At 46.1% G+C, this 14,005-nt stretch overlaps 1 protein-coding gene across 21 annotated transcripts in view; it reads right to left on the bottom strand.

Annotated features, from left to right (window-relative positions):
- FAM227A (family with sequence similarity 227 member A) overlaps positions 1-14,005 on the bottom strand; it is a 95,620-nt gene that overhangs the window by 58,217 nt on the left and 23,398 nt on the right. For 19 of the 21 annotated variants that reach the window (XR_005365586.1, XR_005365587.1, XR_005365585.1 and 16 more), the window contains 5 exons: positions 13,299-13,400; positions 12,686-12,790; positions 10,417-10,540; positions 7,656-7,760; positions 5,432-5,511 (listed from right to left, as the gene is read on the bottom strand). Coding sequence is in view for 17 of the 21 variants with exons in the window: in XM_038550569.1 (XP_038406497.1) it covers positions 5,432-5,511; positions 7,656-7,760; positions 10,417-10,540; positions 12,686-12,790; positions 13,299-13,400 (516 nt within the window). In the remaining 4 variants the exon portion in view is untranslated. The remainder of the gene's footprint in view (positions 1-5,431; positions 5,512-7,655; positions 7,761-10,416; positions 10,541-12,685; positions 12,791-13,298; positions 13,401-14,005) is intronic. The other 2 variants (XM_038550563.1, XM_038550567.1) reach the window with 2 other exon arrangements.

Here is a 14,005-nt window from a genome sequence, read left to right as displayed (position 1 = left end):
CTAATATTTGTTAAATGAATGAATGACCCCACCTTTAAAAGGTAGGAGCCCTTATTTATAGCCAAGCCTCAGAGTGAAAACCCTATGCAGTTAGAGGCTTTTTCATTCCCACTGGGCCAACCCCAAATCTAAGCAAGGGAAGGGCAAATCACAGGTCAGACTTAAAGCAACTCAACTGTGGACTCTTAGAAAGATTGTTGCCATTGAAAAACATTTTGAACACAGCTATTTCTGTGAGCAGATGGGAAAGCCGGTCTGCTATAAACAAGTGAGAAGCTCTGTCCTCACCCCGGAATTCCACTAGTTCATCCTGGTTCACCCAGTAAAACTTTAGCTGCTTTCAAGGCTGGAAAGCTTTTGATTATTTCTATTTCTGGGGCAGAAAACTGGATTTTTAGTTGGGTTTCTGAAATAATCGTCAGATTTTATGCATTTCAGTACAAAGGAAATACATTTTGTTTTACACAGTTGTGACAGGCAGTGCAAAAACATTAAATAATATTTTGACTTTGGTCTCTGAGTGACAGCTATCCCTCTGCAGTGCCTGCTTTGTCTATACATCTTCAGGGAGGACACTTATAGAGAAAGCACCATTATAAACTAAGCACAGGACCAAGACCTTACACAGGGAGCCTGGGTGGCTCAGTTGGCCAAGCATCTGCCTTCAGTGTGGGTCATGATCCCAAGGTCCTGGGATCAAGCTCTGCATCAGGCTCCTTGCTCAGGGGGGAGTCTGCTTCTCCCTCTCCCTCTGCCTGCTGCTCCCCCTGCTTGTACTCTCTCTCTGTCAAATAAATAAATTAAATATTAAAAAAAAAAAAGATTTCACACAGATGAATGACCCCATTCATAAAGTCAAGAAGTATTCATTGAGTGCCTCCTTTGTGCTAGGGTCAGTTCTAGGAACTGGAGATAGAACAGTGAGTAAAGGGGCCCTGTCCTCATGGAGTTTACATTCTAATAGAGCCTAGACATAAACAATACATAAATCCCCCAGCAAGAGCACCAGTCTGTGAGCAGCCCTATACAGGGCACTAAATCAGCCATGTGATGAGAGTAGCTGGGAGGTCAGGATCGCTGTTGTTAGGGCAATGTCAGTGAAATTAGACTCTGAAGGACAAGGAAGAGCCAACCATTCCCTTGGAATTCTGAGGAAAGCACGTTGAGGCAAAGGTCACAATACAAGGGCCCAACTGGACACAGGCCTGCAGTGTCCAAGAGGCAGAAGGAAGTCTGGCAGGCTGATGTCTGGCACCAAGGGAGTGAAAGGATATGAAGAGGCTGGAGAGGGAGGCGATGGTCAGATTCTGCAGGGTAGTCCAAATCAGGCTAAGGAATCTGGATTTGATTCCAGTGCACTGGAGAAGCCACTGAAGGTTTTTTTTTTTTTTTTTTTAAACCTTGTTATTTTTATCTGTATATTTTTTAAAGATTTTATTTATTTATTCATGAGAGACAGAGGGAGAGAGAGGGAGAGAAAGAGGCAGAGACACAGACAGTGGGAGAAGCAGGCTCCATGCACGGAGCCTGACATGGAACTCAATCCCGGGTCTCCAGGATCACGCCCTGGGCTGAAGGCGGTGCCAAACCACTGAGCCACCTGGGCTGCCCGCCACTGGAGGTTTTAAGTGGAGAACAACCTCATCTAGTGTATGTCTTTGAAAAGGTCACTCTGGTCACTGTGTGGAGACCAGGCTGGGCAAGGGTGAAAGAGAGGAGCCCGGGAAGAGGCTGCTGCTCTTTTCCGGGAGACAACTGATGCTGGATGCTAGCAACCTCCTGGCAACCTCCTCCCGCCTTGCACATTGAGATCCTCCCTGGTGAGGCCCAGGGGGTGACTGGGTACGCCAGGGTGGGGAGGCAGATTTGGGTGTTACTGGCATATGGGTGACATTTAAAGCTAGAGGACCAGGGATCCCTGGGTGGCTCAGCTGTTTAGCACCTGCCTTTGGCCCAGGGCATGATCCTGGAGTCCGGGGATCAAGTCCCACATCGGGCTCCCTGCATGGAGTCTGCTTCTCCCTCTGCCTGTATCTCTGCTTCTCTCTGTGTCTCTCATGAATAAATAAATAAAATCTTAAAATAAATAAATAAATAAATAAATAAATAAAGCTAGAGGACCAGATGAGACCCACATGGGGAGAATACGTAGGTAGAGGGGAAGGGGCCATGTCAGACCGACTGACAGGACAGGGAGCCAGCCAGGAAGGAAGGCACTCACAAAAGTCTGGCAACATAGAAGCCAAGAGAAAAGAGCATCTCAAGAAGGTGGGAGCAGCCAACCACATGACAGGGACTTAAAGTGGTAACATTAGTCTCAGGGCCATGGAGGCTGCACAACTGCAGTCTGAATTGGGGGAATGTATTGTATGGATGGTTTCCGTGATGTGTCCCACATGGATGCAGGTAGGCTAAAGATTGTTGTTTGTGAGACTCGTGCTGTGTAAGTGACCTCAGGAGCCTGGTTAGTTGACATTAGTTGACCTACTAGGTCAGAACTGGCCCTTCTGGTCTGGACGCCAAGAGCTATAAAATTTGCCTTGCAGGCTCCAGGCTGGGCTGGCTGCCCCAGAATCCCAGAGGGGAGCCAAGCACACCTAGCCCAGGCTCCTTGAAGATGTAAAGACATGATAACATAGAAATGCAGCTTGCTCCAAACTGCCATAGGCAAACAAATGTTTCACTTCAGACCCCAGTCATTTGCCCTACAAATACTTATTTGCCCTATAAATAGGGCCCTTATTAGGGTCAGTTGAATAGGGTCAGTTGAAGTCTCACTGGAGGGGAGGATGCTCGGCCCAGACCTCTCCATCAGGACTCCAGCCTGGCTGTCTCCAGGGGGCTCCCCCCAATGATGAGGTTGGATGTCGTAAGTACCAGATTTGATATAACTTTGCCTTATTCTCTTTTCCTGCTTACTATATCCCTCATGTATGTGCAGATTTCCCTTATTTTTGTTTCTGTTGATTTTTATAATATCAATAAAGTGGTTTTTTGCCCCTTAAAACTGAAGAGTATGGCTGCTGTGAATCTTTTTTTCAGAACAGAGAGCAGGCTTTAACCAGAGACCTTCAACCCCTATGGTGACATGAAGACTTTCCAAGGAATACTGGGATTGCCAGTTAGAAGGATGTCCATTGCCAGATCCCCAAATGTCCTCACATCCTGTTTTCGAAAAGCGATTGTCCTGAGAACACGCGGGAGTTGGCAGTGGGCCTTTATCCCATCTTACAACAGAAAGGCACACCCTTCACCCATTCATTTCAAATACCTGGTGAATGTTCCAGGGTGGAAACACCGCCCACCCAGCTCCAAGCAAAGGGGAAAGGCTGGTCTAATGATGAGTCAAGCCTCATACCTCCTATCCTACTTATTAAGAACAAAGGTATTAGAAACAAGGATGTGGGTCTACAGCTTAAAGATTAGTGGGAGACACAGCCATCAGAGCAATGACTGAATAATTCCATAGTTTGGAAGGAGAGGGCTCTGAGCGCACAGAACAAGGGACAGAATGTGGAGCAGGGTGGAGACCGCTGGCCCCGAGGCTTCAGCTGGGATAGGATGAGTGCTTGTCCCCTGCACACTCCTGCAAACAGCCAGAGAGTGAATGTCTACAGCTTTGCAGTCCATAAGGTCTGTATGACAAGTACTCAACTCTGTCATTGGAGAGCAAAGATCGTCGAAGACAGCAGACAACCAGTGACCTCAGCTGTGTGCCAGTAAGTGTATTACTTACAAAAACGGGCAGCAATGGGGCGCCTGGGTGGCTCAGACTGTTAGGTGTATGTGCCTTCGGCTCAGGTCATGATCCTGGGATCAAGGCTCATGTCGGGCTCCCTGCTCAACAGGGAGTGTGCTTCTCCCTCTCCCTGCTACTCATGCTCAATCTCTTGCTATCTATTTCTCTCCAAAATAAATAACATCTTTAAAGAAAAGGGGGGGGGGGCAGCAAAAGGCCTCATTCATAGTTTTCCCAGGCATTTTTTTTCCAGCTCTCTGGAAAAAAGTATGCCTTGCTAGGTAGCATTTGGCAGGTTTCATGTTACCAATGGGAGGAGATGCTGATGATGCTGGAGGCAGTGGGGGAGGGAGTGTTGGTAGGTACAAAGGCCAGGTGTTGGTAGGGGATATGATGTCTACAAGGAACTGAGAGAACAACCCTGCAGTGGGACCCCAAGAGCAGAGGAGGGTGGGGATAGGGCTGACAGGTCATGGCGGGGCCACACAGGTCAGTCTACCCCAAGGCAAGAGGAAGCCTTCTGAAGTTTGGGAGGTATTTTTCATTTGGGCTGGGGGAGGGTGTTTCTGGTAGGGTGAGTAGGGTGGGACCAGGGGGTGACAGTATAACATAATTAGATCTGCATTTTGAAAAGATTGCAGGGTGCTCGCTTTGGTAGCACATATACTAAAATTGAAAAGATTGCAGGTATCCAGGATCCTACGACAACAGTGGAGGAGCTCAAACTGAATTTGGGGACAGGAGAGGGGCAAAATGGAGGGGAGAGGCGGTGCTGGAGCTACCTAGGAGGGAACATCACAGGGCAGAGAGGGGCAAGGTGGTGTCAAGCATGATGTGGGAAACAAAGGCAGAAGACAAATCAAGTTTCCTTACTCCCTACAGCCCACTGACAAGTCCTTGAAACAGGCAGAGTGACCTTCTTCTAGGAGCTCAGCTGCCTCGATGTTAATACTTGGCAAAGGGCAAAAGGCAATCCTAGCCCGACCCCCACAATCCTGTGAATCTACTTTAACATATAAACATTCCTTTGGAAACTTCCTTTATCTCTAAACCCCCCAAGATATGTGTTGGCAATCATCCTGCAAGCATATGACCCACCGACAGACATCTGAAGGGTCTCGTGACTAAGGGTTTATCAGACAATGAAATGACCTTATCCCAACAATAGCTAGCTCCCTCAAGGTCCTGGAAACCTTGCTTCCAAAATTCCTTAGACTCAGGTTCTCCCTAACCCCTTCCCCACACGGAAGTATATAACGGCCCAGCCACTCATCACAACCCCAGTGCAGCTCTTTCTGCCCATGGGTCCTGTTCCTGTGCTTTAATAAAACCACCTTTTTGCATCAAAGACATCTCAAGAATTCTTTCTTGGCCACCAGCTTTGAACCCTAAACATCTTTCGTATATCAGATAGGAGAGCCAAGTACAGGTTTATGATGAGGAGTGATAGGAAAAAATACGAAAACACTTTGAGCTGAGCCTACACTTAGAAACTGCTTCTGTTCCTCTCATCCCCCAATCACTGCACTTCTGTGGGGTGACCCTGCAGTGCTCTACTCACTCACGCAGACCTAGAGTGACCCGGATCCCTCCCTGAGATGATGGACAGGGAGTGCAGAGATGTGGAACCAACTAGAAGTTATTGCAGCTTTTGGGGATGCAAGGGGTCTGGGTTTGTGCCCCTCTACTCACCTTAAGGCAATGGATTTTCTTGTTCTGGATAGACATCTGGGAGATACATCTCTTAGAAGTGAACAAAGAGAACTCTCTTTCTAGAGAAGAGAAAAATGTGCTTCAGTCCCTTCTTGTCTGGGAGCTGACACTGCAGACCAGGAGTTCTGACACAGCCCCCTCCCTGGAGGCAACAGCCACAGCAGGACAATGGACCTCAGGCAAACTGTCATTCAGAGCCCCTGTCATTCCCTCTGCTGAGTGACCTTGGGCAAGTTACCTAACCTCTCTGATCCTGCTGGAGGTCTGAACACTACCTACCTTTGTGGGGCTGGTGAACAAATTAGAGTAAATCATGTATACAGAGTCTAGTACACAGGGCAAGCACTCAACCCACATGAAGAAAAAAAAAACAAGTACTGGCTTCAAAGAAAAACAAAAAACTCAAAACCTCGAAACACTGAAATGAATAAATGTTGGACTAATCCCTTAGAAAAGTAACAATCATCCCCAGGGAGTGTCATTAAATTTGAAGACCCTTTACAGGTTACATTTTTTTTTTTTTTCACTTTGAAATTTCTGTGTGTCCATGGTAATTGCTGGGAAAGGGAACATATAAAGTGGGTCAGTAAATGTAAATGCTGAGAAAAGTGGCAATGAAAGTGCCAGGCTCAGGAGGAGTAGCGAAGCTATCATTTCCACTCAGTAAGTGCAGCCATGCTCTTCTCTGAGCACTGCCTTCCCTGGGCCCTGCGCCAGTGTCTTGCAAACTGGACAACATTCAGAGATCCTGGTGGGGGGTGTCACCGCAGAGTCCGCTTCAGCCCTTCTAGAGATGCTGATGCCGCTCGTCCTTATAGGCAGCATGTGACAGGCCTTGCCAGAGCCCCTCCAGGGACAATATGCTTCTCAGGAGGCCCCCCAGTCCTGCTGAGTGACCTCAGTTTCCCTAAGGGAGGTAGGCTGAGAGGGGAGAACCATGTCCTTGGCCACAGAGGCCACCGGCTGACAAGAGCAGGAGGCTGATTAGCCGTCTGAGCAAAATCCTGGCCCCCAGTTGTGCCAGGAAGCCCTGGGTGCAGGAACCTCTCTGCACCTCAAATCCTGCTGTAAGATTAGGCTGACAGGCTCACTCGTGAGGTTCAGGTAGGGATGACACAAAAGAACCCAAACAGTGGCTGGTGCAAAGAATGCAGCCAGTGTGCAATAGCATTATTTTTATTGTTAATCAGAGTACCGCTTTGTGGTCAGACTCGTTCTCTACAGCACAAACTGTTTGCACTATATTTAAGACAAAAATAATTTTCTCACTCCTATCTTCCACTTCCAAAAAGTCCTGTGTGTGGTTAAGGGACTTTATTAGTGGGATGTTGTCTGCCCCCTGGGTCCTATTGACCCATGAAAGATAGGGCTTCGCTGCGACTCTGGGGTGCACCCATGAAATGGGTCGATATGCCCTTGCTGGAGGAAATATCTGCCAAACTCAGCATGTGTCTCTCTGGCTTTGCAGTCCTGAGTTTGGATTCTGGCCTCGTCACCCACGGGCTGGTTACCCGTTAAGAGTCCTCTCACGGCTGCCATGAGGAATGCCTCTGGGTCTTCTCACATGCTGTTCCCTCCATCTGGAACAGTAATTGTCCCCTTCACTTATCTAAAATACACATCCTTCAAATCTCAGCTTGCATGCCACTGACTGACCATCTCAGGGCTAGACTGGGTATCTCTCCCTGTGCCACCGCAGTGCCTAATCCATGGCAGTGTGACTGTGGAACCTAAATTTTCCACTAGACTGCACTGCCGGGGCATGCGTGTCTGGCACACAGGGCCCTTTATGCACCTGTTGTGTGCCATAAGAAAGTAGGCCTTGGGCAACTTGCTTCTCTGGACTCTACTTTCCTTATCTGTGAAATGGATTTAGTGTATACTCAAGCTGGTTGTTGTGAGATTAAGTACATGGATAAAGACCCAGCATGGAACCTCACCCAGAGTAGACACCCAGTCACTGGCATCCCTCAGTATAATTAACATAAAGTTCCACCTCTGTTTCCCAGCTATTATGTCATGCTGACTCTAGAATTCCTAAGTGAAAGCATTTCAGTCATGTTGGTGGCTAGTTTGGGGGAATGTGAGAGGGAACCAGCCAATACTAAGGCCCTAGCCTGCCAGGCCCTGCCCTGCCCCAACTGGATGGTGGCTGGTGTGTGGCAGGAATAAAGGGGGCCCAAATCCACAAGGGGTACCTTACTCTTTAACAATCTTCTCTGAAGAATTATTTTTTCTCTCCGGAATCTCTCTGGATCCAGTTCTGAATAGTCCCAGCTGTTATAGCTCTGCAGGCAAGGGTAGATACCTAACAGGGAGTGAAGAGTGATCATGAAAACTTCCATAGAAGAGAAAGGAGGCAGAAAACAAGACAGAGCCCCTTCCCTCCCTCCCCCACTGGTCCTGGGGAAGGGGGTTCAAGCCTTAGCCCCATCCTACACTGGGCCTGTGGCCTTGGGGAAGCCACTTCCTGCATCTCTGCATCTATAGGAAGCTTTGGTGGCTTCCTCTGGAAAAGAGATGGAGAGGTTTGCCTGGCACCTCCAGACAGCGTGGGTATGACAACTGGATCACACCAGGACACGTGATCCTGTGCTATCCAGATGTGAAGGCATTGTAATCACTCCTTTTCCTGGAGTGATTATCTCCTCTCTTCCTGTTGGACTATGAGCTCCCGAGCACAAGACCTGGATCTTATTCACCTGTGCATCTCCAGGGCTTAGCACTGGACCTAGCACATGATAAATAGGAGATTAGTAAGTATTTGTTCAACATATTATCATACTTAGCTAACCAGAAACGGGTTCTCCCTAAATATCTGATGGTGATGTTTATGGGGTTAATGCTCTTCTTGTAAGAAAACCATGTGGGGGCACCTGGGTGGCGCAGGGGTTGAGCATCTGCCTTTGACTCAGGTCATGAGCCCAGAGTCCTGGGACTGAGTCCTGCATCGGGCTCTCTACATGGAGCGTGCTTCTCCCTCTGCCTGTGTCTCTGCCTCTCTTTCTGTGAATAAGTAAATAAAATCTTAAAAAAAAAGAAAAAGAAAAAAAAGAAATCTCTGTCTCAGAAAGATGCCTGCACTCCCATATTGACTGCAGCATTATTCACCACAGCCAAGACATAGAAACAACCTGACAGTCCATGCATGGATGATGAATGGATAAAGAAAATGTGGTATATACACATGATGGAATATTATCCAGTCACAGACAAGGAAGGAAAATCAGACACTGCAACAGCATGGATGAACCCTGAGGGCATTATGCTAAGTGAAATAAAGCAGACAGAGAGACAAATACCATATAATCTCACTTATACATGGAATCGAAAAAGCCAAGCTCATAGAAGCAGAGAGTACAATGATGGTTGCCAGGGCTGGGGATGGAGAAAAGGAAGAAATGTTGGTCAAAGGGTATAAACTTCCAGTTATATGAGGAACCAGTTCCAGGCATCTAATGTACAAGCATGATGACTATAGTTAATAACAGTGTGTTGTATATTTGAGCATTGCTTTGAGAGTAGACCTTAAGTCTTCTCGCCATAACAACAAAATGGTAATTATTTGGTGAAGGATGTGTTAACTAACCTTATCATGGTTAACATTCCCCAATAGATGCATGCATCAAATCATTACTTTGTGTATTTTAAGTTTACAGAATGTTGTACATCAATTATAAGAATATAGCTGGGAAAAAAAAAAAAGAATATAGCTGGAGAAAATGTTTTTTCCCTGTCAAAAGAGGCTTAATGTGCCTAAACAATCTATAAAACAATGTGGCTTCTGCTGAACACCTGCTTCCTGGAATGTTGGTACCTGATAGACAGAGGTGTCTATGTGACCAGCCCCCAGTATAAGCTGCAGGTGCTGTGTCTCCTGTAGGCTTCCCCAGGCAGAAACATCAAACATGTTGCTACATTTTTGTTGCAGAGGGATGAGAGCGCCCTGCCTAACTCCTCATAGAAGGAAGAGAGCAAAAGGAAGCCCACACCAATTCCTCCAGACTCTGCCTGTTTTTTCCCTTAAGAGTATTCCTTGGCTGGGGGCACCTAGGTGGCTCAGTGGTTGAGCGTCTGCTTTAGGCTCAGGTTGTGATCCTGGGGTTCTGGGGTCCTGGGATAGAGTCCCACATCGGGCTCCATGCATGAAGCCTGCTTCTCCTTCTGCCTGTGTCTCTCATGAATGAACGAATAAATTTTTTTTTTTTTTTTAAGAAAAAGAGTATTCCCCTGGCTGTGTATCCTCACTTCATTGCCATAATCTTAGCCGTGAACGTAACTACATGCTGAGACTGTGAGTTCTCTGAGCAAATATCCCAATGTGGAAGTGAACTTGGGAGACCCCCAGGACAATAGGAAATGTAAAAAAAAAAAGTGCTTACTTAGTGCAGTACTTAGTACACAGGAACATCTCAATAGGCAGATGTTAATGACCTTATAAAATATCTAGGTCCAGAAGAAAGGAGTAGGAAGGGGAGTGAAAAGTAGTTAAAAGCAAACATCAGCCTGGCACTATGTGCACGGCAGGGATGAGGGGACTACAATTGGGCCACACGGGGTCACCCCGGAGTTGAAGAGTGGGATCATTCAATCAGCAATGGATACTATCCCTTTACATTACTAATTATGTGGAATAATTATTTTGTTAAGTATTTCTCTGTCTGAGAAATTTCTCCTGAGCTCTGGGTCCATTGACCCGTAGCACATGGCCAACTAACCTCTGCTAAAACCTGCTTCCTGCAGATCGAGGGACACGATAAGGCGACGAGGAATGTCTCCGCACTATTTTGTGGAAACAGGGCAATCAGTACTCCTGGGGGCTCTGACCGCACACCTTACCTTCTTTAACGTCAACAGGAGCAAAGGACAACTGCCTGAGAGGTGTGATGGCAACAACACACTGAGGCCCAGGCAGAAAAGTGTTTCCAGAATTGCTGCCCCCAGGACAGAGCAGGCCTCCTTACCTGAAATCCACAGGCTCATTGTGTTACAGATGTCCGATTTGAATTCATGTGTGTTGAACCAGGACTGCGGGAAACAGCAACAGAAGCTGGTGTACACGGCTTTACTTAGAAGCGACGGCAACCTCTGGTGGGGGGCGGGAAGCAGAGCTCAGGCAACATTCTGGACATTTCCGCAACTAGAAAAGAGCCCCTGACTGCCAAAAGGATCCATGATTAAACTCTTTACCTGACACCACACGGCCTTCCACTCATGGAGGAGATGGGGGTGGCAATTTCCCTCTGCTGCAGGCCCATGTCTTGGCGGACCCCTGACCCTACCTGGGGGCCACACCTCAAACCTGCTGCTTGCCTTGCTTGGCCAGCAGCCTCCCCCTCCCCCAGCTCCTCTGCAGGTGGTCTGCGGCTCAGCCTTCTGCCACCTGCAAGAGTAGCCCAGATGAGGACATACCCTTGACCTGCCCATCTTGCTACCTCTGGGAGATAGAAGGAAGTACTACTACTGGGTTTTTTTCCCTACGCATAGGTGGTACTGCTGTTCCTTCTCAACTTGAGTTGATCTTAAATTACACATCTGTATCTGGCTTAATTCATTTAACAATATAGTATAAGCACTTCCTTGGGTTCTTATCAACTTTTTGGAATTTTCTTTTTTTTGCCAGGAGTGACCTTCATAATATTGTGCTGAATAGTCATATCAAAATCTTTCAACATCCCCATCAATGGATACTATCCCTTTACATTACTAATTATGTGGAATAATTATTTTGTTAAGTATTTCTCTGTCTGGCACATCGCAGGCAAAAATCTGTTGCATGCACGAGGGAAGGCAGCTTTTCCTGAGTATTCGATTATGACCTCCAGAAGATAGAATCATGATAGTAATTACAGCAGTTATGATGTGCTTGGGGCGCTGGGCGATATGTCAGATGCCTTACAAACATCATCTTATTTAATTAATCCTTAGGATAACTCAGTGAGCGAGGCACTATCACCTCCATTTTATAGATGTCGAAACTGGGGCACAGAACATCGAAGTGATTTGGTAGGTGGACACTTAACTAGTATAACTGCCTTGTAGCAAAAATGTATTAATTTACTTCTCAGACTCTCAGAGCGCCATTTCCCTAGATGCTTCACAACCCTGGGAATCATTCTTTTTAATCAATGCATCTAGCAGGTAAAAAGGAGTATCAAATTATTATTGTTTTATGTTTTTAATCTTTTTAAAAAAGATTTTATTTATTTATTCATGAGAGACACACAGAGAGAGAGGCAGAGACACAGGCAGAGGGAGAAGCAGGCTCCCTGCGGGAAGCCCAATGTAGGACTCCATCCCAGGACCCCGGAATCACGACCTGAGCCAAAGACATATGCTCAATCACTGAGCTACCCAGGCGCCCCTCATCTTATCAATTTGTAAGAGTTTTTTTTTTTTTTTTTTTAAGATTTTATTTATTCATGAGAGACCTACAGAGAGAGAGGCAGAGACAAAGACAGAGGGAGAAGCAGGCTCCATGCAGGGAGGCCAAGGTGGGACTCAATCCCGGGACCCCAGAATCATACCCTGGGCCAAAGGCAGGTGCTAAACTGCTGAGCCACCCAGGGATCCCTGTAAGAGTTCTTTTTTAAAAGTTTTTATTTAAGTAATCTCCACACCCAAAGTGGGGCTTGAACTCACAACACCAAGATCAAGAGTCAAATGTGCCTCTGACTGAGCCAGCCAGGCACCCCGATTTGTAAGTGTTGATTACACTGTGTGATGTATGTGCTATGTGATTTCTGCCGTTTCTCCTTTGCCTTTTAACTCTGACTGTGGTACTTTAAATAATTTATGTAGTTAAATCAGTCTTTGTGAATATATGTATATTTATACTTTTAAAATTACACGCTTATTTAAATACTACAGAAATATATAAAATGGGAAAGGAAGTCTCTTACAGCCTCATTCCTCAGTGATAACCATTGCTGAGTTTGGTAAGTATTTTTCTAGATCTTTTTTTTCTATTCAGAGGCACACATACATATATATATACACACACACATACACATTTTTAAACACAGTTCTATAAATTGCTTTGCTTTTTACTTAAAATATACCATATATAAATCTGCCTTATTTATTTTAACTGCTGCATTACAAGTCAGTGTATGAATATAGCACAACTCACTGCTTACTCCCTCACAGAATGTTATGGGCATTCTATTGGCAATAGAAGTGAAGAGATATCTAGTGTGATTTTTTTTTCTCCAAACAGTGCTTGATGCTCACTTTTAAGAGAGCCTCTTCATAGTGGGACTTGAATTCATGCAGCAAGAGAGAGGCGTAGTTTTGGGATATCCGGTCAAACAGCTTATTCTGGACCTCCTTGTTTGGCTACCAGGAATAAAAGTGGAGAAGGAATTACTAGAGCCCCTGGTTTAAATGGCCAACGGCTGAGATTCTGAAATATGTACTTTTCTCATGTTTAGGAACCTCATTCTTGAGATATTTAACCTCATGTTATTAATGAAATAGTACACTAATTTTCATAGGATTTATAAAATAGATATATACATAGAGACAGATTGTTGAAGAAAGCACCCAAACTCTGGGCTGGGAGGTCCTGACTCTGCTTCCGGCCCTATGCTTGACGAGCCATGTGACACAGACTGGTTCCTGACACTCAGGGAGCTACAAGACATTGTGCAGTGGCTGAGGCATGGGGTGTCTGGGTAGGTGAGGCACTGGGGAGGGACGGGGCGCAGGGGGGTGTGTGGTCAAGGTGGCAGATGAGGCTGCAGGAGTGCTCCACAAAATCAGAGGTTTACAGCCCATGTGAAAGAGGCTGGGTTTGTTCCAGAGAAAAATAAGCAAGGGAGAGAAGCAATCAGATTTGTGTTACCTGGTACCTCTCATGAAAGATCCACCAGAAGCTATCCAGCCACATGGCTCTTGGAGAAGGAGAAGAGAGGAATTTCTCTAATTCTTTATCTGAACAGAAAGACTTGAAACAAACAAACAAACAACAAAATTCAAATTATTATTCCTGTTGTTTTTGAACACTCATTTTTCACCTGGAGCCACAGGCAGATTCATAATCCTCTCCATCCAAGACCCACCTTTCCCCTTCATTCCACAGCTTGAGGCTGTAACTAATCATACCATCTTCCCGCCAGTCATCTGTAGAGTTAACATACTTGGGCGTCACCTTAAAAACAACACTTACCTTTCATTATTATTATTTTTTAAAGATTTTATTTATTTATTTGAGAGAGTGAGAGCCGGAGAGATCACAGAGAGAGAAGCAGACTCGCTGCTGAGCAAAGAGTCTGATGCAGGGCTCGATCCCAGAACCCAACAGGATCATGACCTGAGCAGAAGGCAGACAATCAACTGAGCCACCCAGGTGCCCCACACTTACCCCTCCCCTTTTTTTTTAAATTTTATTTATTCATTCACGAGACACACAGAGAGGGAGGCAGAGATGTAGGCAGAGGGAGAAGCAGACTTCCCACAGGGACTCCAATGTGGGACTTGATCCCAGGACCCTGAGATCACGACCTGAGCTGAAGGTAAGACGCTCAACCACTGAGCCACCCAGGCGTCCCA

Source organism: Canis lupus, chromosome 10 (genome assembly GCF_011100685.1).
Source record: "Canis lupus familiaris isolate Mischka breed German Shepherd chromosome 10, alternate assembly UU_Cfam_GSD_1.0, whole genome shotgun sequence".
Taxonomy (NCBI): Eukaryota; Metazoa; Chordata; class Mammalia; order Carnivora; family Canidae; genus Canis; species Canis lupus.
This window is presented reverse-complemented; position numbering and strand designations above follow the sequence as displayed.